This window comes from Megalobrama amblycephala, linkage group LG9 (assembly GCF_018812025.1).
Source record: "Megalobrama amblycephala isolate DHTTF-2021 linkage group LG9, ASM1881202v1, whole genome shotgun sequence".
Classification (NCBI taxonomy): Eukaryota; Metazoa; Chordata; class Actinopteri; order Cypriniformes; family Xenocyprididae; genus Megalobrama; species Megalobrama amblycephala.
In genome coordinates this window covers 33,219,952-33,244,726 of record NC_063052.1, presented here as the reverse complement: position 1 = coordinate 33,244,726, position 24,775 = coordinate 33,219,952, and the positions used below count along the sequence as shown (strand labels likewise).

Below are 24,775 nucleotides of genomic sequence, written 5' to 3'. Positions count from 1 at the left end.
TTCCGAGAAAAAAACTCGTTAAATTTCGAGAAAAAGGTCGAGATAAAATGTTGAGAATAAACTCATTAAATTACGAGAAAAAAACTTGTTAAATTTCAAGAAAAAAATTGAGATAAAATGTTGAGAATAAACTCATTAAATTGAGAAAAAACTCGTTAAATTTCAAGAAAAAAAAATCGAGATAATATGTTGAGAATAAACTCGTAAAATTACCAGAAAAAAACTCGTTAAATTTCGAGAAAAAACTCGAGATAAAATGTTGAGAACAAATTCGTTAAATTACGAGAAAAAAGTTGTTAAATTACGAGAACAAATTCGTTAAATTGTGAGAAAAATGTTGTTAAATTACGATAACAAATTCGTTAAATTACGAATTTGTTCTCATAATTTAACGACTTTTTTCTCGTAATTTACTTTATTCTCAACATTTTATCTCGACTTTTCTTCTCGAAATTTAACAACTTTTTTCTCATAATTTAACGAATTTGTTCTCATAAATTTAACGAATTTGTTCTCATAATCTAACGACTTTTTTCGTAATTTAATGACTTTATTCTCAACATTTTATCTTGACTTTTTTTCTTGAAATTTAACGACATTTTTCTCATAATTTAACGAATTAGTTCTCATAATCTAACGACTTTGTTTCGTAATTTAATGACTTTATTCTCAACATTTTATCTCGACTTTTTTCTTGAAATTTAACGAGTTTTTTCTCGAAATTTAACAACTTTAATCTCGAGATGGTTCTATTTTTTTATTATTGCTTGGCCCTAATCCTCTTCCGTATGTTACACACAAAAACGAATGAAGTTTGTTCTCACCCATCAAGCATGGTTGCATCAGTTTACATTCGCTGATCAGTGTTTATGTGAATTAAAGCCTAAATAAAATCTGTCCATCATATAAAGTGATCGAGTCTCTTCAGAAAATTTGGACTAAACCGCTCAATTCCTATGGATTCATTTTACGATCTCTTTATGAACTTTTTGAAGCGTCAAATTGGTAGTTGCATAGACTGTCAATGGAGGGACAGAAATTGCTCAGATTTCATTAAAAGATCTTCATTTGTGTTTCAAAGATGTACGAAAGTCTTATGGGTTTGGAACAACAAACAATTGATGACAATTGTTTTTTCCATTTTTGGGTGAACTATCCCTTTAACCCCTCGATCTCGTGTTTAAGACTAGTGGACTGGTTGCCCACTACATTTTTAAGATAATTATAGATAGACTGGCAAAAAGGAACAATTCCAGGTTCAATACTCCTTGATCTCTATGTACAGCATCAGTGACTTTGTCAACTGCCACAGAAAATTATTTTGAATCATATAGGAATTGAAAACAAGCGGCCATATTTTGAAGTACCTATAGTAATTTTTCCTTATGCAAATGTTACATGGTCATGATAACTGAGCGATGCACAGATGGTGGTTTAAGCACAAAAGTGGAATACTTTAAACAAACTGATAATTCACATGAAAAAATTGTGCTGTTTTAAAACAAAAGTGCCTGACCTTTGACCGGTTCATATATTAAAAAAAAAATTAAAAATAAAAAAATTATAGCCATTGAAATTGCATTGATTTGGGGAAAAAAAAGAAAGCTTTTATGTACAGTATAAGACCTTGCGGTCATATAAACAAGAAATTTATCTTAACATAATAGTAATAATAGTAATAATAATCCATTCGACCATTTTTTGTTCATTTAGATTGTTTTGCAGGAATAAAATATGAAAACTTGTGAGTTCATCACTGAAAAACTGTATATGGTATTAACTTCATAAGTTTTTCCCCCACAATAACAGCCCAATATAAAATGGACCTGTTCCACTCTTTATTAACACATATGCTCTCCCTCCACACATACACATACATCAAACTAATTATGATTCATTATAGCACCAGAGAACCAGTATAAACAGGTAGATTATACCATGCATAAATTATACTATTTTACATCACCTGCACCTGTAGTTCATTAGAATAATTTAATGCAAATTGATATGAAAAAAACAAATACAGTCATTAACAGCTTGAAGAAGACAAACTAACAGGAGGATATGAAGTCAAAAAAGCAGCTATATTTGAATAAAGTGGAGGAGAACATGATAGCAATGCTGATTGGGATTTCTTTGGCTTGCAATGAAAAAGCACCATGAATTTACATAAATTTGCATCAGCTTTTCAAAATACAGCACCAAAACATCCACTCTTGAAGGCTGGGCAAACAAGGACAAACAATTAAGAAATGCAGAAAAAAAGAAACAATCATAAGAAATTTTGTTCTTATCAAGTTTGTGTATACAATACTAATTACAAAGAGATTTATCTTGAGCATTGAATGGAGGTGAAAAAACAAGGAGGTACAAGAAAGCCTATATTGGTATCATGGGTGGTTTTGTTTTCAAATATAATTAATCAACAAATTCAATTCATTCTTAACAGATTCACTAATGATACTGTACGTTATTTCAGCCATTTTGCTAAATTCAACACATGACCTCACACTAAAACCCCGCCCTCCACAGAAAGCCAATGTGAAAATGCAAAATGACTGACAGGCAGAGAGACTTTCTGATTGGCTGGGAAAGAACAGACCACTCCCTGTGTCACAGAGACACCTATTTCAGTTATACGTGTCAGGAAAGCATAGTGACTATTTAAAAAAAAAAAATATATATATCAAAATAAAAACAACATATCTTGAAGTATTAGCATTTGGAAAAAAAAAAAAAAAAAAAAACGTTTAAAAAACTAAGAAAATTTAATTATCTCTTCTTTGTAGTTTTTCAACCTTAGATAATCCGATTCAAAAATGGAAGATAAAATAATTATTTAAAAAAAAATAATATATTTAAGCAATATTTATATGTGAATACACACAAAAAAAAATTGGATTTCATAATTCCATTCAAGCTAACTCATAATTTCCTGAACGCCGTTTGATAACTCTTCTTGACCTCTGCTACAATGCTCATCACCTGTTTGTGGGCTGAAGCGAGTTTGTTTTGACACTCTCGCCTCTTTCAACGCATTTAATTGGCTCACAAGGGAGCAATCTGCAGGATTGATCCATCTAAATTCTTTAGTGGCACAAACGATGGTAGCGCGCACTCACGCTGGACCTTTAACTAGGACTTTGTGTTCCTGAACCTTCATAATGACAAAAAGGCAATGCCGTTTTAAAGGAAAGTGCTACACGAACCTATTATAAATGACATTATAAGAGTGGTGTTTATTTCTGCAGTGACAGACTTTTTTGGTAATTGTTTTCATGACAAACCAGCTGTGTTAAACTATTAAACAGGCACTGAATTGAGCAGCTGCCTTTCAGTCATCACGAATGCAAGTTTAATGATCCAATATGAAAAAAGGCCTGATGCATGGCTACAAAAGAGATACAACATAGACTAAAAAAAAGAGCAGAAATGCACTTCTCCAGCACCTCCAAGACCTCTAATGATCCTTAATGAGATTTCCTATTGATGAGTGCAAAAGCATGGCGTCTTTTCCCAGAGGAACAGAGCGCTCCATCAATAAAACTCAAGCAGAGAATTCCCCAGACTTGATAAGCCAATCCTGCCCTGGTACAGACATCACTAACAATGCATCAACTCTTGATTACCGATCGATGACCTCAGTAAACGGCGTCAGCAGAACTTGAGTGTGGGCGGGACAACATCTGGAGACAGATTGTGTCACTATGACATCACGGTCTGGTAAGTACTGTAAACATCTTTCTTTCGTGGCAGGAATTCACGTCCTGTTACATGAAAAGCCTTGAAGTAAATGAAGTAAATGACCTTGAGCTAAAACTTACTCACCCACCCTCCCCTAAAAAAAAAAAAAGAAGTCATAACCAACTCTGACCGGCAGGACACTTGTGGGCTCTTCACACTTAAAATTATTGAGCAAGGGCCATTTTTAACCCTGGGTTAATGTGTTTCACACTATACTAGTTTAGCATTTGATCCTGAGTTGTCAGTTTGTAGAGATTTCACACTCTACATCTGAATTTATTATTGATATGCAAATAAGAATCTATTCATTGAGTGGACAAGTACAGAACACAAGATGGGTTTTATTAAACATGTTTACCAAAATATGTTTAACTGCTTCTCTCAGACACTGTGCAATCACAGAAGCGTTAGCATTAATATTTAATGAGGTCTTTACAAGAATTTATAGCAAAAAACTTTAATGATTTTCTATGATCTTTCGAGCTGTTTGTGATTATAACCCACTAATGAATCAATTCTGACCGATTTGTGAACCAGTTCAACTGATTCATTGAAAGAACACAACTTCTAAAAGAATCAAAATATCTAGGCACGACTAGAAAATATTCACTATAGAAAGCTCCATACATTTTCCATGATTAACCCTGCTCTTGAGCTGGATTTCACTACACACAGTTGAAAGTGCTCATGCTAAACGCTAACACTTTTTTAAAACTATAAGTGTGAAATGCTACTTAACCCAGGACTAAAAATGGTCTTTACTCGGGGTTAAAAAAGGCATTAATGCCTATTACAAACACACATTTACACACACATATATTTACACACCCTTCAGACTCTGGAGTTCACCTGATGGTAAAGAACATTTTCTTGGCTTACTGAATGTCCAAGTTCATAAATAGGTGTTAGCCCAGGACAGTGAGGGGTGTATTAAGTCCCCTTGACGTTTTTAGTGTGAGGTCTTGATGCCAGACTGGCATAGTAGGCACATTGTGAGGGGTCGCACTGTCCTGGTGGTCCAGGAGGTCCGGGCTGACCGTGAGGACCGGGATTACCAGGCTCTCCCTGAGCACCTGCAGCTCCAGGAAGACCGTCTTTTCCATATCCTGGCATACCTGCAGGACCTGTGGGGCAAATACGATCTCAGCCGTTGTTTATCATTTCTGACATTCACAAACAAATGATCGAGTCACAAACAAATCCAAAATCAAAAGAAAAAAAAGAAAAAGAAGAAAACATCTTACCAATGGGACCAACTGGACCAGGCTCTCCTCTCTGTCCAACACCATCTTCTCCCTTGTCACCTTTTGAACCTCGTTCACCTAAAAAACAGCGTAGGTTGAAAAGGTCGAACTAGACCCATCAATCGAGCAAAGTAACAATCTAAAGTTAGTTTGTGGTACCTTTAGGACCAACTGGACCTCTGGATCCTTCTGCTCCATTTTGTCCAGGCATTCCAGGTTCTCCAGCTGGACCTTGTCTGCCAGGAGGTCCATCTTTACCTGGGGGACCAGGTGGACCAGGACGGCCAGCCGTGCTCTTGATATGAGCGGGTTGCATTTGAGCCATGAGGTAAGCTAGTTTAACTGTGAAAATCAATGGAAAGTTTAGAAATATAAAAAGAAATTGCAAAGTATCTTCAAGTCAAATACGTTTTCGCCAAATTAATCTCACCATCCAGTTGTTTGGAAAGTTCCTCTTGAATGAGCCGCCGCATTTGTTCCAGTGATGGCGTCTCGCCCTTAAAACGTGTCAAAATTATGTCATGATCTTTATTACTTCATTAGTATCATAGATTTTACTTTAAAATACTAATGTAGACTCACTCTGAGACCTGGGAGTCCCGGGTGTCCTGGAGAACCAGGGGGCCCAGCGGGACCCACTTCCCCTGGGGGTCCCGACATGCCCATCATACCTGTGTGACCCTTCCTACCGGGAGGCCCAGGGTTACCCGGAACACCCGGATCTCCAACGGGTCCTTTGTCTCCTTTTATTCCATTATCACCCTGCAGAAACAAGCAACCAAGTAAGACAAGTTGTGATTTGATTCAAGTGGATGGATGGATGGATGGATGGATGGATACCTTTTCTCCCTTCTGTCCTCTGTCTCCTGGTTTTCCTAACATGCCCTATGATAAAAACATGGTTAATTAAAAAATTATGAAAAAGTGTTCATATAATATTAATGAAAAGTAAAGAACCATTACTCACTTGTTTTCCCTCTGGGCCAATTGGACCAGACGGACCCTGAGGGAAAAACACAAGTGTTTATAGTGCTCATGTTCAGACAGGCAGATAACTACAACACTTCATATCCACTTAGGATTGACTGCTGTTCATTTCTATAGAATTACAAGGATTGTTTGTAATGACGTAAAAGCTTTATTTTTAGATATGCAAGTAATGAAGTTCCCATCAGTCCCAAACCAACACCTCCACTCACCGATGGCCCTTTTGGACCTGGGAATCCGGGTAATCCTGGGCTACCTGCGTCACCCTTGTGTCCTGGCTGACCCTGAAATACAGTAAAACAAAGTGATCATTTACACTTTTGAACTATATTATTATCAACAATAAGTTTAAAGTTAAGGGGGTTTTAGATGTTGTGTTTTGTGTTTTATTTTAATATCTGTAGATTTTGACAGAATTTATTTGATCTATTTTACATTTTTATACTATTTTTCTCCAAACTTTTCCTCTTGTGGCCCCCTAAAAATTCCTGAAGCCCTGCTTAAAAGGGTTAGTTCACCCAAAAATGAAATTTGTGTCATTAAGTACTCACCCTCATGTAGTTCCACACCCATAAGAGCTTCATTCATCTTCAGAACATAAATTAGGATATTTTTGATGAAATCTGATTTTTTAGGGGCCAAGCACCAAAGGTGCTTAGGCACCTATTGTTATTGTTGGCGTTCCGTACGCTTATTATTATTCTTCTTCCGCTCTTGAAGTCTATGGCAGCCCATAGAACCGCTTACGGGAAAGTTGTGAAATTTGGCACACAGTTAGAGGACAGTCTGAGCTATGTCCATAGCAAATTTGGAGTCTCTAACTCAATCCCTCTAGCGCCACCAGCTGTCCAAAGTTGCACTTATGTTTATGTTAATAACTTTTGAACCGTAAGGGCTAGAAACAAAATTCTTTTTTCCTCTGATTCCTTGGGTCAAGTCGAATCAATTTCCGCCATTTTGAATTTTCTGAAAAACATACTTTTTCGAACTCCTCCTAGGCCGTTACTCCGATTTTCACGAAAATTGAACCAGATCATCTTCAGACCATGCAGACAAAAAGTTATGGAATTCAAGTTGATTCCTCAAAGAGTTTTCGAAAAACTTGCGAATGAATTGTACGTAGTGCTTGCGAAAATAGACATAAGGCTGTATCTCCGCAAGGCTTTATCGTATTCAGACCAAACTTGGTACATGTCATCACAAGCATGACCTGAGGCAACATGCAGCGTTTCGGCGCAGTGCCACCTAGTGGTGCGGAAATATGAAAAATGAATATTTTTTGCTTATAACTTCTGATGGGTTTGTCCAAAAATCATAAATTTGGTCTCGTTGGATTCGGGGCATCATGCCGAGTCGAATGATAACCATTATTAACATATCAGCAATTTTGGCCGTCGGACACTTTGAATTTTGTGCTAAAATGCTGTATTTTACGAACGCATTAGCGTATCTTTACAAAACTCGGTATGGGTCATCAGCACAATGCCCTGAAGGAGCCTGAGAAGATTCGGACCAGCGCCACCTTGTGGCCAAAAGTTATAACAAAATGTACAAAAATGTTAATAACTTTTGACTGTATTCACCAATTGTAATGCAACTGGTCTCAGTTGATTCCTTGGGTCATGCTGAGAACATAGATATCAAATTTGCCATAGTCAGCTGAACTTCCTGTCCGCCATATTGTTTTTCTTTAAAAACCTACTTTTTCGAACTCCTCCTAGACCGTTGCTCCGATTTTCACCAAAATTGAACCGTGTTATCTTCAGACCATGCCGACAAAAAGTTATGGATTTCAAGTCGATATGTCAAACCGTTTTCGTATACCAGAGCAAAGAATTTGAGGCATGATGCAAAAACGACTCTTGAAGCTGTATCTCTTTAGTGCTTTGACATATTGACACCAAACTTTGCAAGTGTCATTGTCACCTCACTCTGACCATACCACAACAATTTGGACATAGCGCCACCTATTGGTCGAAAGTGATGAACCAGTAAATCCTCATTTTTGATCATTTTTCAGCTCTTTTACCTAAAAAGATCTTAATAGGTCTTTAATTGCTCACTGCTGCAGTTAGCCTGATGCTCCCAGTCGTGTTGGCTTGCTTCTTGTGCCGTTTTTGTGCTTGGCCCCGTAATTGCTGCTTGCAGCTATATTTTTTATTTATTTTTTTATCTCCTATAGAATGCAATGAAATTACCACATTCAAGGTCCAGAGAAGTAGTACAGACATGGTTAAAGGTGCCATCGAATTGAAAATCGAATTTACCTCAGCATAGTTGAATAACAAGAGTTCAGTACATGGAAATGACATACAGTGAGTCTCAAACTCCATTGTTTCCTCCTTCTTATATAAATCTCATTTGTTTAAAAGACCTCAGAAGAACAGGCGAATCTCAACATAATACCGACTGTTACGTAACAATCGGGGTGTACGCCCCCAATATTTGCATATGCCAGCTCATGTTCAAGGCATTACACAAGGGCAGCCAGTATTAACGTCTGGATCTGTGCACAGCTGAATCATCAGACTAGGTAAGCAAGCATGGACAACAGGGAAAAATGGCAGATGGAGCAATAATAACTGACATGATCCATGATAACATGATATTTTTAGTGATATTTGTAAATTGTCTTTCTAAATGTTTCGTTAGCATGTTGCTAATGTACTGTTAAATGTGGTTAAAGTTACCATTGTTTATTACTGTATTCACGGAGACAAGAGAGCCATCGTTATTTTCATTTTTAAACACTTGCAGTCCGTATAATTCAACACAACTTCATTCTTTATAAATCTCTCCAACAGTGTAGCATTAGCAGTTAGCCACGGAGCACAGCCTCAAACTCATTCAGAATCAAATGTAAACATCCAAATAAACACTATACTTACGCGATTAGACATGCTGCATGACGAACACTTTGTAAAGATCCATTTTGAGGGTTATATTAGCTGTGTGAACTTTGTTTATGCAATGATAGAGTCGAGAGCTCGGGAAGGGGCGGAGTGCACGCGATTTAAAGGGGCCGCAGCATGAATCGGCGCATTTCTAATTATGCCTCAAAATAGGCAGTTAAAAAAATCTATGGGGTATTTTGACCTGAAACTTGTAAAAAAACGTTCGATGGCACCTTTAAAATAGTCAACATGACTACAGTGGTTCAATCTTAATGTTATGAAGCAATGAGAATACTTTTTGTGGGAAAAATAAAACAAAAATAATGACTTTATTCAACAATTTCTTCTCTTCCCTGTCAGTCTCCAATGCTGTTGATGCAGTGCAGTGCTTCCGTGTTTATGTCCGAACGCCGACTCAGAATTGGCCGACGCTGTTCTCGTGAGCACCACGATGCATGCGTGTGATGCTGACGCAGGAGCCGGCCAATACTGACGTAGAACACAGAAGATCTGCAATGTGTCACCAACATATACTGCATAGGAGACTGACAAGGTAGAGAGGAAATTGTTAAATAAAGTCGTTATTTTTGTTTTGTTTTTACAGACAGAAGTATTCTCGTCGCTTCATAACATTAAGGTTGAACCACTGTAGTCATGTTGACTATTTTAACGATGTCTTTACTACTTTTCTGGACCTTGAATGTGGTAATAACATTGCTTTCTAAACCTCTCGGATTTCATCAAAAATATCTTAATTTGTGTTCTGAAGATGAACGAAGGTCTTACGGGTGTGGAACGACATGAGTACATTAATGACAGAACTAACCCTTTAATAGACACACCAGCAAGAGGCTGTTTTTAGGTCCAAAAGTTGTTCTAAATATCTCAGTTCATAAAACAACATGACTAGCCATATTGACAAGCTATATGAAACTTACAGGATTTCCCTGAGATCCGGGCTTGCCTGCTGGTCCTGGTTCTCCAGGTTGACCCTAAAAAGACAAAACACAGTGACCCAACAGAATAATCACACTGCTGCTGTTTTGTTTTGCAGTTTAATTGGTTCATCAAAGGTATCCTCACGAGTTCTCCTCGTGGTCCTCTCATGCCCTCTGGCCCTGGTGGTCCGTTGTTACCCTGAGCAATACAAGCACACTAATTAAAACCCAACACCTTCTGCTCACAGAGGTCAGGTTTGCAGTGACCTCTGACATAGAGAGTTAGATGCACATCTTTTACTCACATCTTTCCCAGGTGGACCCTCACGTCCAGGAACACCCTGCTTCCCATCTTCACCCTAATGCAACCAATATGACAGGACAGCATTTATAAACAGTTTCTGGATGATTTATGGAGCATATATTAGTGCTGTAGTTCTCCAGCTCTGAATATGAATGTATATATAAGCATTCATTTCAATTGCCATTGACTAACCTTTGACCCTGGTGGTCCTGGTTCCCCCCTGTGACCTTTGAAACCCTGGAAAAGACAACAATAAATATGTGGATATTTTAGATAATAATACCATGGAACATTTTCGTGAGGTGAAACAGCCTGGTTAGTCCAGCTTTCCAAAGAAATCCATTCGTAATCTACAGAACAGAAGAATCTTCATAAGGTTTTTAATCGTTTCAGAAGAGCATTACTCACAGGCATTCCTCTGAGTCCATCTCTTCCTGGTGTTCCTGGCTCTCCCTGTTTACCCTACAAGCAGAAAAAAAAAATGTTTTTTTTTTTTTTTTTTTCTGACTATATACAGAACTAAGTATTGCTAGGATGTTGGTAAGTATGCAGAAAATCAGACTCATACTGGCTCTCCTGTTTCTCCTGGTCTTCCATCCTTTCCAGGTTTACCCATCATGCCCTTCATCAGAGAATATGTAGTATCAGGCAGTATGTAGGTGCCAGGAAAAAAACAGCATCATGGAGTTATTAGATTTACACTCCCGTTCAAATGAAATTTCCCGTTCAAAAGAAATTACTACTATTATTCAGCAAGGCCACATTAAATTGATCAAAAATTATAGTAAAGACAAGTTACAAAAGATTTCAATTTCAAATAAATGCTGTTCTTTTGAACTTTCTATTTATCAAAGAATTCTGGGGGAAAAATAGATTTTGTTTCCACAGAAATCAGCACAACTGTTTTCAACAATGATAATAATAAATGTTTCTTGAGCAGCAAATCAGCATATCAGAATGATTCCTGAAGGATCATGTGACACTGAAGACTGGAGTAATGATGCTGAAAATTCAGCTTTGATCACAGGAAAAAAGTACATTTTAAAACATATTCAAATAAAAAACAGTTATTTTAAAATGTAGTAATTCTTAGCATTACTGTTTTTACTGTATTTTTGATCAAATAAATGCAGCCTTGGTGAGCAGAATAGAATTTTTATCAAATCTTACCAACCACAAACTTATGAACGGAAAAAAATATCAATGAAAAAAACAATGAAAGGAATGTAATCACGCACCATTAGACCTGGCAGGCCTGGAGGTCCCTGAATGCCATTCAGTCCTTCTTTACCCTGGTAAAACACATTCATATGACTATCAGTCATCGATAATACGGACAGATTCCCGTCTTGCAATCTATTCAACTAATACACACTCAAATCACAGAACAAAACATATAAGCCTTGCCTTTTCTCCAGGAGGTCCAGGTGCTCCAATAGATCCAGGGTTTCCATCATTACCCTAAGGATACAGCAAAGAATGAAAGTTTTTTTAGTATAGCTACACAGATTGGAAGTGTTCTTTTATGAAAGAGGAGTTTTAAAGTACCCACAGGTTGACCCATGGCTCCAGCAGCCCCAGGATAACCAGGAGGTCCTGGGACGCCCTGGGAAAATACAATAATGGTATTTCAAATAGTCTGAACATACATATAATACATTAAGTATGTGATGATAATGGTAGGTTGACAGTACCTTTTCACCCTTATCTCCAGGTGTTCCTGGAGGACCTCTGTCACCTTTGACCCCCTGCAATGGAACAAAAATAAGTTGTTATTAAAAACAAACACCAAAACTAGAGTGATGCAATGCTGCCGGATGACATGACATACTTGACCCATATAAGAGTAAGTAGACTATACTAACCTTGGTTCCATCAGCACCAGGTGGTCCTGCGGGTCCTGTTGGTCCAGGAGGACCCTGCAAAAGCCACCAGTTAAATCCCAATAAGGACTCATGAAATCTAATTTAAGGTTTTAAATTTAATTTTTTTAAACTGATTAAATGTTTATATTTCTATTCATTAAACTTCTGTTATGTTTCAGTTCCATTAAGCTTAAAGAATAAAGTTTGATTTCTGATATCCTCACCGCATATCCATCCTGTCCGTTTTTCCCAGGTGGTCCAGAATGACCTTTGTCACCTGGAGCTCCTGGAGTACCTGGTTGTCCAGGCGGTCCAGGGGGACAATCTGAACAAATGTCCTGGGAAAGAGAAAAAAACAAAGTTACAACCTCAACAAGAATAAAAAGACTTAACAAGAATTAATAAAATAAACTGAAACTCATGGCTTTTCAACACTATTTGTGTTTACAAATTTGAAGACTGCTTATCGGATCATTAAAGATAAATGCCAAATTAACACATATTACACAGAACTTTAATGGTGTAATGGAGTTTTAATTACTATAATGGTGCAGCCAAATTAAGTTAAATAAATAGCAGCAAACAAACTAATACTTACAAAGCCTTTCTTGTCTCCCAGTTCAAGTAAGAACTTATGAATGGTGCGACTCTACCCTGATCTGTATTATGCACTTTAATATATATGTCCTTTAATATGTCCTATCCACTTTAACTTATCTGTCTATCCTATGCATTTTCAACTGGATGGATGGATGGATGGACAGAAGAATGGATAGAGGATTGCAGGATGAATTAATGGATGGATGATAAAAGTAAGGAAGGACAGAAGAACGGATGGATGGATGAATAAATGAATGAATGGATTGAAGGGGGGATGAATGATGGATGGATGGATGGATGGATGACAATGAATGGACTGAAGGGTGAATGAATGAATGGAAGGGCAGATGAATGAATGGAAGGGCAGATGGATAATGAATAGAGGAAGGGATGAATGGAATGGTGGATGGGTGGATCAATTAATGAATTAATGAATGGACTGAAGTGCAGATGGATGGATGGATGGATGGATGGATGGATGGATGGATGGATGGATGGATGGATGTAAGGGTGGATGCATGGATGGATGCTTTGGTGGATGGATGGATGGATGGATGGATGGATGGATGGATGATAAAAGTAAGGAAGGACAGAAGAATGGATGGATGGATGGATGGATGGATGGAGGAATGCAGGATGAATTAATGGATGAATCACAAAAGTAAGGGAGGACAGAAGAACAGATGGATGGATGGATAGATAGAGGATTGCAGGATGAATTAATGGATGGATGATAAAAGTAAGGAAGGACAGAATAATGGATGTTTGGATAGATGGATGGATGGATGGATGGATGGATGGATGGATGGATGGATGGATTAATGGACTGAAGGGTGGATGGATGGATGGAGGAATGCAGGATTAATTAATTGATGAATCAAAAGTAAGGAAGGACAGAAGAACAGATGGATGGATGGATGAATTAATGGACTGAAGGGTGGATGGATGGATAGAGGAATGCAGGATGAATTAATGGATGAATCACAAAAGTAATGAAGGACAGAAGAACAGATGGATGGATGGATGAATTAATGGACTGAAGGGTGGATGGATGGGTGGATGAATGAATTAATGAATGAATGAATGAATGAATGAATGAATGGACTGAAGGGCGGATGGATGGATGGATGGCTGGATGGATGGAGGATTGCAGAATGAATTAATGGATGGATGATAAAAGTAAGGAAGGACAGAAGAACGGATGGATGAATAGATGAATTAATGGACTGAAGGGTGGATGGATGGATAGATGGATAGAGGAATGCAGGATGAATTAATGGATGAATCACAAAAGTAAGGAAGGACAGAAGAACAGATGGATGGATGGATGGATGGATGGATGAATTAATGGACTGAAGGGTGGATGGATGGGTGGATGAATGAATTAATGAATAATTTAATGAATGGACTGAAGGGCGGATGTATGGATGGATGGATGGATGGATGGATGACTGTTACCTTCAGATCAGAAAGGTCTGCAGCTTTTCCCTGCAAAAAAGAAGAAGTTGGGAAAAACAAAAGTCAATTAAAAACTTTATACATAATTCATAACATATCAGCAGCAGGTGAATATGTCAGCTGATTTGATGAATCAATATTTAAATGACGAACAGGTATCACTCACTGGTTCTCCAGGTGAGCCCTTCTCTCCAGGTCTTCCTGGTAAACCCTGCAGGTAAACACACACACACACACACACACACACACGTACATGAGCCATGAGTCCTGCTGATGATCCTCACCACAGGAAAACACATTCAAAGCTTGTTAGTCAAACTGACACTGAATCCCCGAGAAGACTGAATGAGATCCACAGCAGAGCAGAGAAACTGGTTTAGTTCTGCATCACATCTCAGGATTGGAAAGTAAAGCTCTTCTTGTCATTGTACAGGTACAATATTATTATTGAAAGCTAAAGATGCTCCACCTGTTGGATGACTGTGATCTCAGGGACTACAGTTCACATGTAGCTTTTAGCTGATAATGCTACAATACACTGGAATTGTCCTTGTACTAGTAAATCAAAATGAACCTTACATTATGTCCAGCGGGACCCTGTGGTCCGCTCACTCCTGGAGGTCCTCTCAAACCCTGAATATCAAACATGACATGTCACTTAAGGGTGTTCTGTGAGCATCTGTCTCATTTGAAGGTGATATAAATATGAACAGATTGTTTACCGCAGCTCCTGGTGGTCCCGGAGGTCCTGAAGGCCCCTGAGAAAGACAGAATATCAGTCAGCTATGAACATAAAGAAATAAGTGTCTCTGTTTGTCTTCAAATCCATGAGTAAAAAAACCATGAGACACTAAACCGGGCCAGAAATATATGGAAATGTCACACAAACTTTCACATAATAGAACCATATTCTCTGTACTGTGTACATAAATGTAAATTTTGTGTTTGTAAATATGCATGTTTGTCTGTGCATATGCCATCTGTTTGCTTTAGTTTAATTAGTTACAATGGTTTCAATCCCCTTTCCAATTCATGGCAAATTTCAGTCAGTTTAAAGGGCAGTTTTTGGCCATATGGTTTTTTGGAGTTATTTGTGTTACTAACACTAGTGCTAATGTGAAAATGACTGCGTTTTGATTGGATATTGAAATGAGCAAATAAACAGCCACATGACTGTGTGTGTGTGTGTTTGTGTGTGTGTGTGTGTGTGTTTCTGTACCTGGGGTCCAGTGGTTCCTTCTCCTGGTGGTCCTCTGTTTCCTGGCATTCCCTGCATTCCCTGTGGGCCAGGCAAACCCTAAAACACAAAATAAAATGTGAAAAACAGGGCTGAGTATTATAATTCCAGTTCCAATTTAAAAATGATAACTGTGTGTATTGATGCATAAGAAATTGCTTTCTTGTCTGTCTGTCTGTCTGTCTATCAATCTATCTATCTATCTATCTATCTATCTATCTATCTATCTATCTATCTATCTATCTATCTATCTATCTATCTATCTATCTATCTATCTATCTATCTATCTATCTATCTATCAGTAAAATTTTAAGTCTCTCATGCTATGTGTGTGTGAAAATACTAACATGCCTAAGACTTTTGCACAGTACTGTATATAGCACTGGTATAGCACTAATTACAATACAAGTACAATAGCAAAATGCATATCCGGCACTTTTTCCCCAGGAAAACTTCTTTGCTATGCTTATCTGGTTGTCTGAAATTTCAGTAAAACCATCACATAAATGAAATGCAGTGATTCAGCTTTTGCCTCTGGGGAACACACACCTGCTCATGATAAAAAAAAATGCCCAAAAAGATATTTCATGCTGATGGAAGACAAATAGAAGTCATTTTCTTTCTTGTAACAAGAATGAAAACTTGTAGAAGTCTCATTACCTTCAGTCCGGGAGGTCCGGCTGAGCCCGGAGGTCCTGTATCACCCTGTAATTAAAGAAAGCAGATTACTACTGTGCTTCTAGTTTCTCTATTTCTCTCAGTCCTTTATTAGTCCTTTCACTTTCCCTCTCACAAAATCACATTTAGTTTATTTTTATGAATGTTATTTCTTTTGACATCATACAGTAGCTTTGTGAGACAAACAGAATGTAAAGTCGCGATTCACTGAAAATCACCATGGTTTGCTACCAATAATACGGCATACAAATTCATCCATTTGATTATTATACACATATGTTAATAAGCATGTAACTCTGTTGCATAGACTGCAGATATGTGCGTGTGTGCATAGCTGGAAAAATAAGGCAGCTGTAACTATAAAACAACCCCAGTCCCCCTTTAACACCTGCAGCCACAGTCTCATTGACTCATTAGTTTAATGTGTGGTGGATTTATTCTCCACGTTTCAGTGCTTTTAACCACAATCAGCAAATATAAATGGAAAAAGTTAGCGTAAACAACTTTCAGATTCTCCAGAGCACAAGATGTAAACAATGTGATGCCTATTAAATGCAATTTTACACGCTCATGATGGGAAACCGTAAAACAAGAATGAAACAAAATGCATGCTTTTTTCTTCTTAAGCTAATTGCTCGATAGTTTTGAGAATCTACATGGAAAAATTGTCTTATCAATAACAAAAATATAATCGATGTTATCAAACTTATGAATTCTAAGAAGATGAATGCATTACCTTTGCTCCCTCTTTGCCTTTTCCTGGCAAACCGATTTCTCCTCTTAAACCAGGCTCACCGGTTGGACCAGGGGGTCCAGCAGGACCATCTTTACCTGCATCACCCTGGTGGAATATATAAATAGCCATGAAGACAGATAAAAAAAAAAAAAATTAAAATGAAAAATAAACCTACATTTCCTTACAACAGGGTAAATTATGGTTCATAATTATAAATAACTTGATACAATACTCCACAGATAAGCCAAAACATTATCAACATTATCAACAATTCACAGCAAGGGGAAGTCCCGTTCACAGGTGACAAACAATCAGAATCACACCGGAGGGTGGGGGGGGGGGGGGGTGTGAACGGCTCTGATTAACTACATCAAATGTGCCACATTACCCATTGGATGAAACCACAACTTTTAAAAAAGAAAAAGCATTTGTGATTAAACTCTTCTAAGTTAGCATAGCTAAACATTAAACACCATTAAATATCCCATTTAACATTAATCTTGCACATTACATAACACTTAATTTTAGCATTTACTCTCCCTTTCAAGTGTCATGGCAAAGCATGCTGGGAAATAGAAATCCCAGCCCAGTTTCAGTTCAATTTAAGTTTGTCTACTTGGGGAAAGGATAGGTGTGTCTACTGCCAAGCCAATTCCACGTCAATCATCGGCAGTTCCCGACAATTATCTGTGCTGCCTGCACATTCCCGTGAACAGTCATTAACCAAAAACTTCCACGGCAATTTACAGTGCCGTTAACTGACAAAAATAACACATTCCATGCAGTGCTGTTGGTCCTCTGCGCGCTGCCAAAACAGTGCCATTCCACCAAGGCATGGACTCTATAAGAGCCCTGAAGGTGTGCTGTGGTTTCTGGCACCAAGACTTTAGCAGCAGATCCTTCAAGTCCTGTAGGTTGCGAGGTGGAGCCACTGCGGATCGAACTTGTTGGTCTAACACATCCAACAGCTGCTCAATTGGATTAAGATCTGGGGAATCTGGAACTCTTCATCATGTTCCTAAACCATACCTGAATATTGTGTGCAGTGTGGCAGGGTGCATTATCTTGCAGAAAAAGGACACTTCCACCAGGAAACACCATTGTCATGAAGGGGTGTACCTGGTCTGAAACAATATTTAGGTAGATGGCACATGTCAAATTTATGTCCACATGAATGGTGGACCCAGGGTTTCCCAGCAGAACACTGCCCAGAGATTCACACTCCCTCCACCGGCTTGTCTTTGTCCAACAGTACTTCCCCAGGTAAATGATGCACACATACATGGCTGTTCATGTGATGTAAAAAAAACAGGACTCATCAGACCAGGTGACCTTCTTCCACTGCTCCAAGGTCCAAAACCAACGCTCACATGCCCATTGTAGCCACTTTCGACGGTGGACACGGGTCATCATAGGCACTCTGATTGGTCTGCGGTTATGCATCCCCATACGCAGCAGAGTGCGATGCACTGTGTGTTTGTGACACATTCTTCCCATAACCATCATTAAAATTTTATGTGACTTGTGCCACAATAGCCACAACAATATATTGTCTCGGACCAGATGGGATAGCCTCCGTTGCCCTCATGCATCGATGAGCCTTGGGCACCCAAACCCTGTTGCCGGTTTGTGGTTTGTCCCTCCTCAGACCAGTGTTGGTAAATTTTCACCACTGCAGACCGGGAGCAACACACAAGTTGCCTTTTCAGAAATACTCTGACCAAATTGCCTTGCCATAACAACTTGGCCCATGTCAAATTCTCTCAGATTGTTATTCCTGACCATTTCGTTGATTACTAGAACTGATTGTTTGCTACCATCTAATCTACAGTACCCAGACCGTAATATATGGCCTTATTAGGAAATGATCGACAATATTCGCTTCACTTGTGACTGGTCATAATGTTTTGACTCATCAGTATATACAGTACAGTCCAAAAGTTTGGAACCACTAAGATTTTTAATGTTTTTAAAAGAAGTTTCGTCTGCTCACCAAGGCTACATTTATTTAATTAAAAATACAGTAAAAAACAGTAATATTGTGAAATATTATTACAATTTAAAATAACTGTTTTCTATTTGAATATATTTCACAAAGTAATTTATTCCTGTGATGCAAAGCTGAATTTTCAGCATCGTTACTCCAGTCTTCAGTGTCACATGATCCTGATTTCTGAAGTCAAATATATTTAAATAGTACACAGTTATTTTAAATTGTAATAATATTTCACAATATTACTGTTTTTTACTGTATTTTTAATTAAATAAATGTAGCCTTGGTGAGCAGACGAAACTTCTTTTAAAAACATTAAAAATCTTAGTGGTTCCAAACTTTTGGACTGTACTGTATATATATATATATATATATATATATATATATATATATATATATATATATATATATATATATATATATATATATATATATATATATATTCACAGTATACTTCTACACACACACAAATTTTTTTATTTGTTGATTATTTAATTTCCGCACCTTCTCTCCTCTCTGTCCAGCGATACCAGGTGGGCCGATACTGCCTGGAATACCCTGAAAAATACACACACATGATGTTGTTTACACTTAATAAAAAATTACTTCAAATCCCCCTTTTAAAAGTTAAATTATAAAATTTGATTATTACTAGAAAAAATAGGTAACCTGCTTATACTGTATGTGTCGATATACATTTACACATTTGACACAAATTGTATGTTTCCTAAAATAGATCTTGTATTTTGGATGTCAAAAAAGTTTTTGAAAAGAAAGAATTTATTTAAGAACGTACCACATTGCCTGGCAGCCCTCGGGGCCCTTGAGAGCCCATCAATCCGGGCGGACCCTAAAGAGAGTGAAGAGTTTGAGAGTGAAAAGTTCAGGAAACAAAAAATACATCACATGTGAGAAGGAAACAAACTCACTGGATCTCCGGGTCTCCCTGCTTCTCCTTTATCACCCGCATCACCCTTAGGGCCCTGTCCACACCAACAAGAGAAAGACATCAGACAGTTGTGTGTGGAATACAGAAGAAATTTCTCTAAAATTTCTGATGTCTAAAAATCACTGACATTTTCAAAGGTAGGTTACACTGTATTTTACAGTGCCACAGTTACATTGTAATTACTCAAATAAGTACTTAGTACTATTAATTAACTACATGTACTTACATGAGTTACAGTTAGGGTTAGGGTTTGGTTTAGGGTTAGTTACTTGTAATTATGCATAATTTACAGTTATTACTATAGTAAGTACACATAGTAACGTTTAACTACGGCACTGTAAAATAAAGTATTACCCAAAGGTATGACTGGAATATGAAGGTTAAGCATGAATTATCATCATATTCAGTAGATTGTCTGATGTCTGTTTAAATAATTGTTTCGGGTTTACCGCAGGTCCTGGATGCCCTCTGAACCCCTGCTCTCCAGGAAGTCCTCTTTGACCCTGGGAATATCAGAGATGTGAAGTTTATCAGATTAATTTTATTAAAAGGTACCAAGTCTGAATTTATGCCATAATATCTTCAAAGTGTGTAATATGTAATTTAACATTTTTTTTTTGTTTGAATATACTTTTTAGTTCATTCAGCCATGGTGACTTTGAAATCTCCTTTCATAAAGTTTATGCAGCACTCCAGAAATGAAACCTGGCTCTCTTTTAAGATGATGTCAGTGCAGTTTCTCTGACAGAAATGATTGCATTTGGCTGAACTAGTCAGAACTGCAGTAATTCAACAGAGATTTCTCATTTCACACTAATAAATTCAAGTGAGAGCAGATACATCATCGTAACAAGCTTGTCTGTGTTTCTGTAAATGATGCACCGCTTGGTGTCTGGACTATTTTATTAGATGACGGAAAGAGCTTTCATGAGTTCAGCTATATGATTTTTTTATGTACATAACATAATATAATATGAGGATTAATGTCAGAAGTAGTATTAGAATGGGAGGGCATGATGGTCATGATGTCAATATGACCTCATAAATATTAATTAGCCCTCACTAATCTTCCAAGACATTTGGTTATGTTATCTAATTAATTTGAATCAGTTAAACTTTCACATTGATATTTATAAACTGATGTCCTGTGAAGATGTGCTTGAGTTGTCTGGCCTTTTAGACTTTGTTTGCTTATTTTCTTTATTAGATATATTAATATTAATTAGTCAAGAGATTGAGTTTGCAGAAAAGCTCTTCTTGGAGAAAAACAACAACAACTTTTAAACAGCTACAGTAAATGTCAATAGCACTGATCTGTGGATAAATACTCAGAATCTGCTTTTTTAAATGCTCTGGGCAAAAAGGCACCTTCACCTGTTTTGAAATATTATCAGGTGCTAAAACTATCGCAAATGATGTCCTATAGCAGAATCATGTTTTAATGTGAGCCAACAGAGGTACATAATATCAGCTGACGAGCTGCAACGCCCCTGACCTTCAGGTTTATTAATATTCCCTTATGCAACGTTGAATCTCTTAATATCCATTGTCACATAATGCGTGATACACTTCAGATGACTGTTCACAGAAATGAAAAGCACATATTTTGCTGTTCCCTTTCAAGCGTATTTGCCTCATAATTCCTCAAACTGAAAGCAGGATTCATTATGTCAGCATTATGAACGCACTGGTGACAGTAAAGTGATGCTATAAATTAAATCATTTTCAGAAGCACAAGAGACTTTTAACCAATCCTGACTCTCTACTGCCCTCTTGAGATGATTCGCACAACCAGGAAAAGTTACTTCATTACATTAATTACAAAATTATTCTGGAAGTGTTGGAAACAATAAAAGCTCACCGTCTCGCCTGGATTTCCTTGATCTCCTTTCTCTCCCTTCTCTCCCGGCTTGCCCTAAAGATGAGGAAGTGTAAAATGTGAACGTAAAACAGGCAAAATATGTGGTTCATTATATGATACAGGGGCCCCAAAAAGTATTTCAACTGAGTGCATTAATAGTTTATTAGATATACTCAAAAAACTATTCTCAAAATCTATTACTCAAAATATGCTTAAAATCAAGACAAAACCGATAACTTACCGGTTCACCAGGTTCAGGAATCACATTTGCCACCTAAAAAAAAATAAAAACATATCACAAATAATATGAATTAGGAGCCACATTCATCAACAAACAATGCATCAGCTGAAACAATATATGATTAAATACAAAAAATGTTTTAGTCTATTCTCATATATTAATCTGATCTATTATATCAGATATCCAATGATTACTTATGTAAGATGTAAATGTATATTCATATGGTTATATCTGTATACAGTATGTCAGTTATCAACTGTACTCACATTGCCTGGGACCCCGGCCGGACCCCTGGGGCCCACCTCACCCTGTATGAATGAAAAACGGTCACAATGAGAGGTTATATCCTCACCCTGTCAGCATGCTAATTATCTCATTAACAACCTCATGCCCTCAGGAAACCATCTCAAATGTGTGAAACCTACAGCAGCACACGGTCAAAAATGGTCCTCTGTAAGCCTTTTATACTGTATAATGTTTATATGGCAAACGTCATTATGAGAGGTGACTTGTAGGCAAAAACAAAACTAATAAAAAAAATATAGCTGCAAGCAGCAATTATGGGGCCAAGCACAAAAACGGCACAAGAAGCCAGCCAACACGGCTGGGAGCATCAGACTAACTGCAACAGTGAGCAATTAAAGACCTTTTAAGATCATTTTAGGCAAAAGAGCTGAAAAATTAGAAAAAATGGGGATTTACTGGCTCATCACTTTCGACCAATAGGTGGTGCTGTGTCCAAATTGTTGTGGTATGTTCAGAGTGAGGTGACAATGACACTTGCAAAGTTTGGTGTCAATATGTCAAAGCAATGGTCTGAAGATGATACGGTTCAATTTTGGTGAAAATCGGAGCAACGGTCTAGGAGGAGTTTGAAAAAGTAGGTTTTAAAAGAAAAACAATATGGCGGACAGGAAGTTCAGCTGACTATGACAAATTTGATATCTGTGTTCTCGGCATGACCCAAGGAATCAACTGAGACCAGTTTCATTACAATCAGTTAAAATAGTCAAAAGTTATTAGCGTTTTTGTAAATTTTGTTATAACTTTTGACCACAAGGTGGCGAGATGATATGTACCAAGTTTGGTCTGAATACAATAAAGCATTGCAGAGATACAGCTTCAAGAGTGGGTTTTGCATCATGCCTCAAATTTGTTGCTCTGGTATACAAAAACGGTTTGATGTATCGACTTGAAATCCATAACTTTTTGTCGGCATGGTCTGAAGATGATACATTCCAATTTTGGTGAAAATCGGAGCAACGGTCTGGGAGGAGTTCGAAAAAGTAGGTTTTTAAAGAAAAACAATATGGCGGACAGGAAGTTCAACCGACTAAGACAAATTTGATATCTATGTTCTCAGCATGACCCATGGAATCTACTGAGACCAGTTTTATTACAAGCGGTTAATATACTCAAAATATACTCTGGATCAATTTTCGTGAAAATTGAAGTAACGGCTTAGTAGGAGTTCGAAAAAGTAGGTTTTTCAGAAAATTCAAAATGGCGGAAAAATTTTCACAACGGAAAATGACGTCATTGGGTGCATTTGAATCGGCTTGACCAAAGGAATTTTGTTTCTAGCCCTTACGGTTCAAAAGTTATTAGCATAAACATAAGTGCAAATTTGGACAGCTGGTGCTTGGCCCCTAACTAAAATATAGAATGATTTGGTGATTGTCATTTTTAGACATTTCAAATAATCAAAACTATGAATTAAGTAAATATACATGTACTACCATTCAAAAGTTTTATTTTTATTTTAAATGTTTTAGAAAGTCTCTTATGCTCATCAAAGCTGCATTTATCTGATGAAAAATACAGTAAAAACAATGATATATTGTGAAATATTATTACAAATCAAAATAACATGATTTATATTTGAATACATTTAAAAATGTAATTTATTCCTGTGATGATAAGCTGAATTTTCAGCATCATTACTCCAGTCTTCAGTGTCACATGATCCTTGCTGTTCAAGAAACATTTCTTCTTATTATCAATGTTGAAAACAGTTGTGCTGCTTAATATTTTTGTGGAAATTGTGATGCATTTTTCTTAGTATTCTTTAAAGAATACAAAGTTCCCTAACCTAAATACATATACACGTTTCCAGCTGTCTTTTTCGCTTCTCACCTTGTCTCCTTTCTCTCCTTTCGAGCCAGTAGGTCCATCTTTTCCTCTCTCCCCCTACAAAAGAGATGGAGGGATGAAGATCTGATAAAAGTATGACACAACTAGATCAAAACTAGATTAAATAAGACACAAACTGACTTGAATAAGACTACAAAATATATATTGGTATAATTTCTTATATTTTTCTCCCCATCCGTGTGCTGAACAAGCATCCAAGTGAATAGATGATGATTCTCACAGTAGTGTTTTTCTAGAACAGAGCCTGATATTTTTTACAAATCAATATCTATCGATTCTGTTAATCAATGAAACATCTGATTCTGACTTCAAAACATCAAGAGAGAAGAACGAGAATTTGATTCTCTCGAAATAACATCCATATAGTTCCGTCTTACTTGGCCTCCTCTCTCTCCTTTGGGTCCCATTGGGCCGGCCTGCCCAGCTGAACCAGACTCTCCCTGAGACAGAACAAGACAGAGAAAGAAAGACAGTTGTTTCTTGTGTCCTTCTGTCAAGACATTCTCAAGACTGATTTAAGTTTTACTTTCCTCACCCGTTCACCAGCAGGTCCTCGGGGGCCTGGAGGGCCCTCATCTCCCTGAGAGAAAGAGAAAGTGGCATTAGTGACAAAAAAATAGATTTCCATCCCAGATCTTAAACCACTAGTCCACAAATCACGCTTTACCTTCGCCCCTGGTTTACCAGGGAAACCGTCCTGTCCGGGTTCTCCTCGTTGCCCCTAACGGAAATACAAAATAATTAAAAACTGCAGTGTAACAAAAAACACACGTGAAAAGGTCAAAATCCAGATCTGGCCTTTAGATGAGTGTATAAATGATGAAGTTCTGCCTCCAGAGAACTGAGTTCACAGCTTGCCTCATTAAAACCGTTCTAACCTTCTCGCCGTCGT

At 37.5% G+C, this 24,775-nt stretch overlaps 1 protein-coding gene across 6 annotated transcripts in view; it reads right to left on the bottom strand.

Annotated features, from left to right (window-relative positions):
• Positions 1–1,816: 1,816 nt before the first annotated feature.
• col22a1 (collagen, type XXII, alpha 1) overlaps positions 1,817–24,775 on the bottom strand; it is a 69,640-nt gene continuing 46,681 nt past the window's right edge. For all 6 annotated transcript variants that reach the window (XM_048202977.1, XM_048202978.1, XM_048202979.1 and 3 more), the window contains 39 exons: positions 24,762–24,775; positions 24,551–24,604; positions 24,419–24,463; positions 24,261–24,323; positions 23,866–23,919; positions 21,996–22,037; positions 21,730–21,762; positions 21,489–21,542; positions 20,077–20,130; positions 19,608–19,661; positions 19,475–19,528; positions 19,183–19,236; positions 16,686–16,790; positions 15,932–15,976; positions 15,254–15,331; positions 14,757–14,792; positions 14,614–14,667; positions 14,201–14,245; positions 14,035–14,064; positions 12,201–12,314; positions 11,977–12,030; positions 11,806–11,859; positions 11,664–11,717; positions 11,519–11,572; positions 11,350–11,403; positions 10,680–10,733; positions 10,520–10,573; positions 10,304–10,348; positions 10,113–10,166; positions 9,953–10,006; positions 9,808–9,861; positions 6,188–6,259; positions 5,956–5,991; positions 5,829–5,873; positions 5,571–5,750; positions 5,419–5,485; positions 5,148–5,330; positions 4,989–5,066; positions 1,817–4,868 (listed from right to left, as the gene is read on the bottom strand). The exon at positions 24,762–24,775 is cut by the window's right edge and continues 40 nt beyond it. In XM_048202977.1, coding sequence (XP_048058934.1) covers positions 4,675–4,868; positions 4,989–5,066; positions 5,148–5,330; positions 5,419–5,485; positions 5,571–5,750; positions 5,829–5,873; positions 5,956–5,991; positions 6,188–6,259; positions 9,808–9,861; positions 9,953–10,006; positions 10,113–10,166; positions 10,304–10,348; positions 10,520–10,573; positions 10,680–10,733; positions 11,350–11,403; positions 11,519–11,572; positions 11,664–11,717; positions 11,806–11,859; positions 11,977–12,030; positions 12,201–12,314; positions 14,035–14,064; positions 14,201–14,245; positions 14,614–14,667; positions 14,757–14,792; positions 15,254–15,331; positions 15,932–15,976; positions 16,686–16,790; positions 19,183–19,236; positions 19,475–19,528; positions 19,608–19,661; positions 20,077–20,130; positions 21,489–21,542; positions 21,730–21,762; positions 21,996–22,037; positions 23,866–23,919; positions 24,261–24,323; positions 24,419–24,463; positions 24,551–24,604; positions 24,762–24,775 — 2,522 coding nt within the window. In that variant the 3' untranslated portion in view covers positions 1,817–4,674. The remainder of the gene's footprint in view (positions 4,869–4,988; positions 5,067–5,147; positions 5,331–5,418; positions 5,486–5,570; positions 5,751–5,828; positions 5,874–5,955; positions 5,992–6,187; positions 6,260–9,807; positions 9,862–9,952; positions 10,007–10,112; positions 10,167–10,303; positions 10,349–10,519; positions 10,574–10,679; positions 10,734–11,349; positions 11,404–11,518; positions 11,573–11,663; positions 11,718–11,805; positions 11,860–11,976; positions 12,031–12,200; positions 12,315–14,034; positions 14,065–14,200; positions 14,246–14,613; positions 14,668–14,756; positions 14,793–15,253; positions 15,332–15,931; positions 15,977–16,685; positions 16,791–19,182; positions 19,237–19,474; positions 19,529–19,607; positions 19,662–20,076; positions 20,131–21,488; positions 21,543–21,729; positions 21,763–21,995; positions 22,038–23,865; positions 23,920–24,260; positions 24,324–24,418; positions 24,464–24,550; positions 24,605–24,761) is intronic.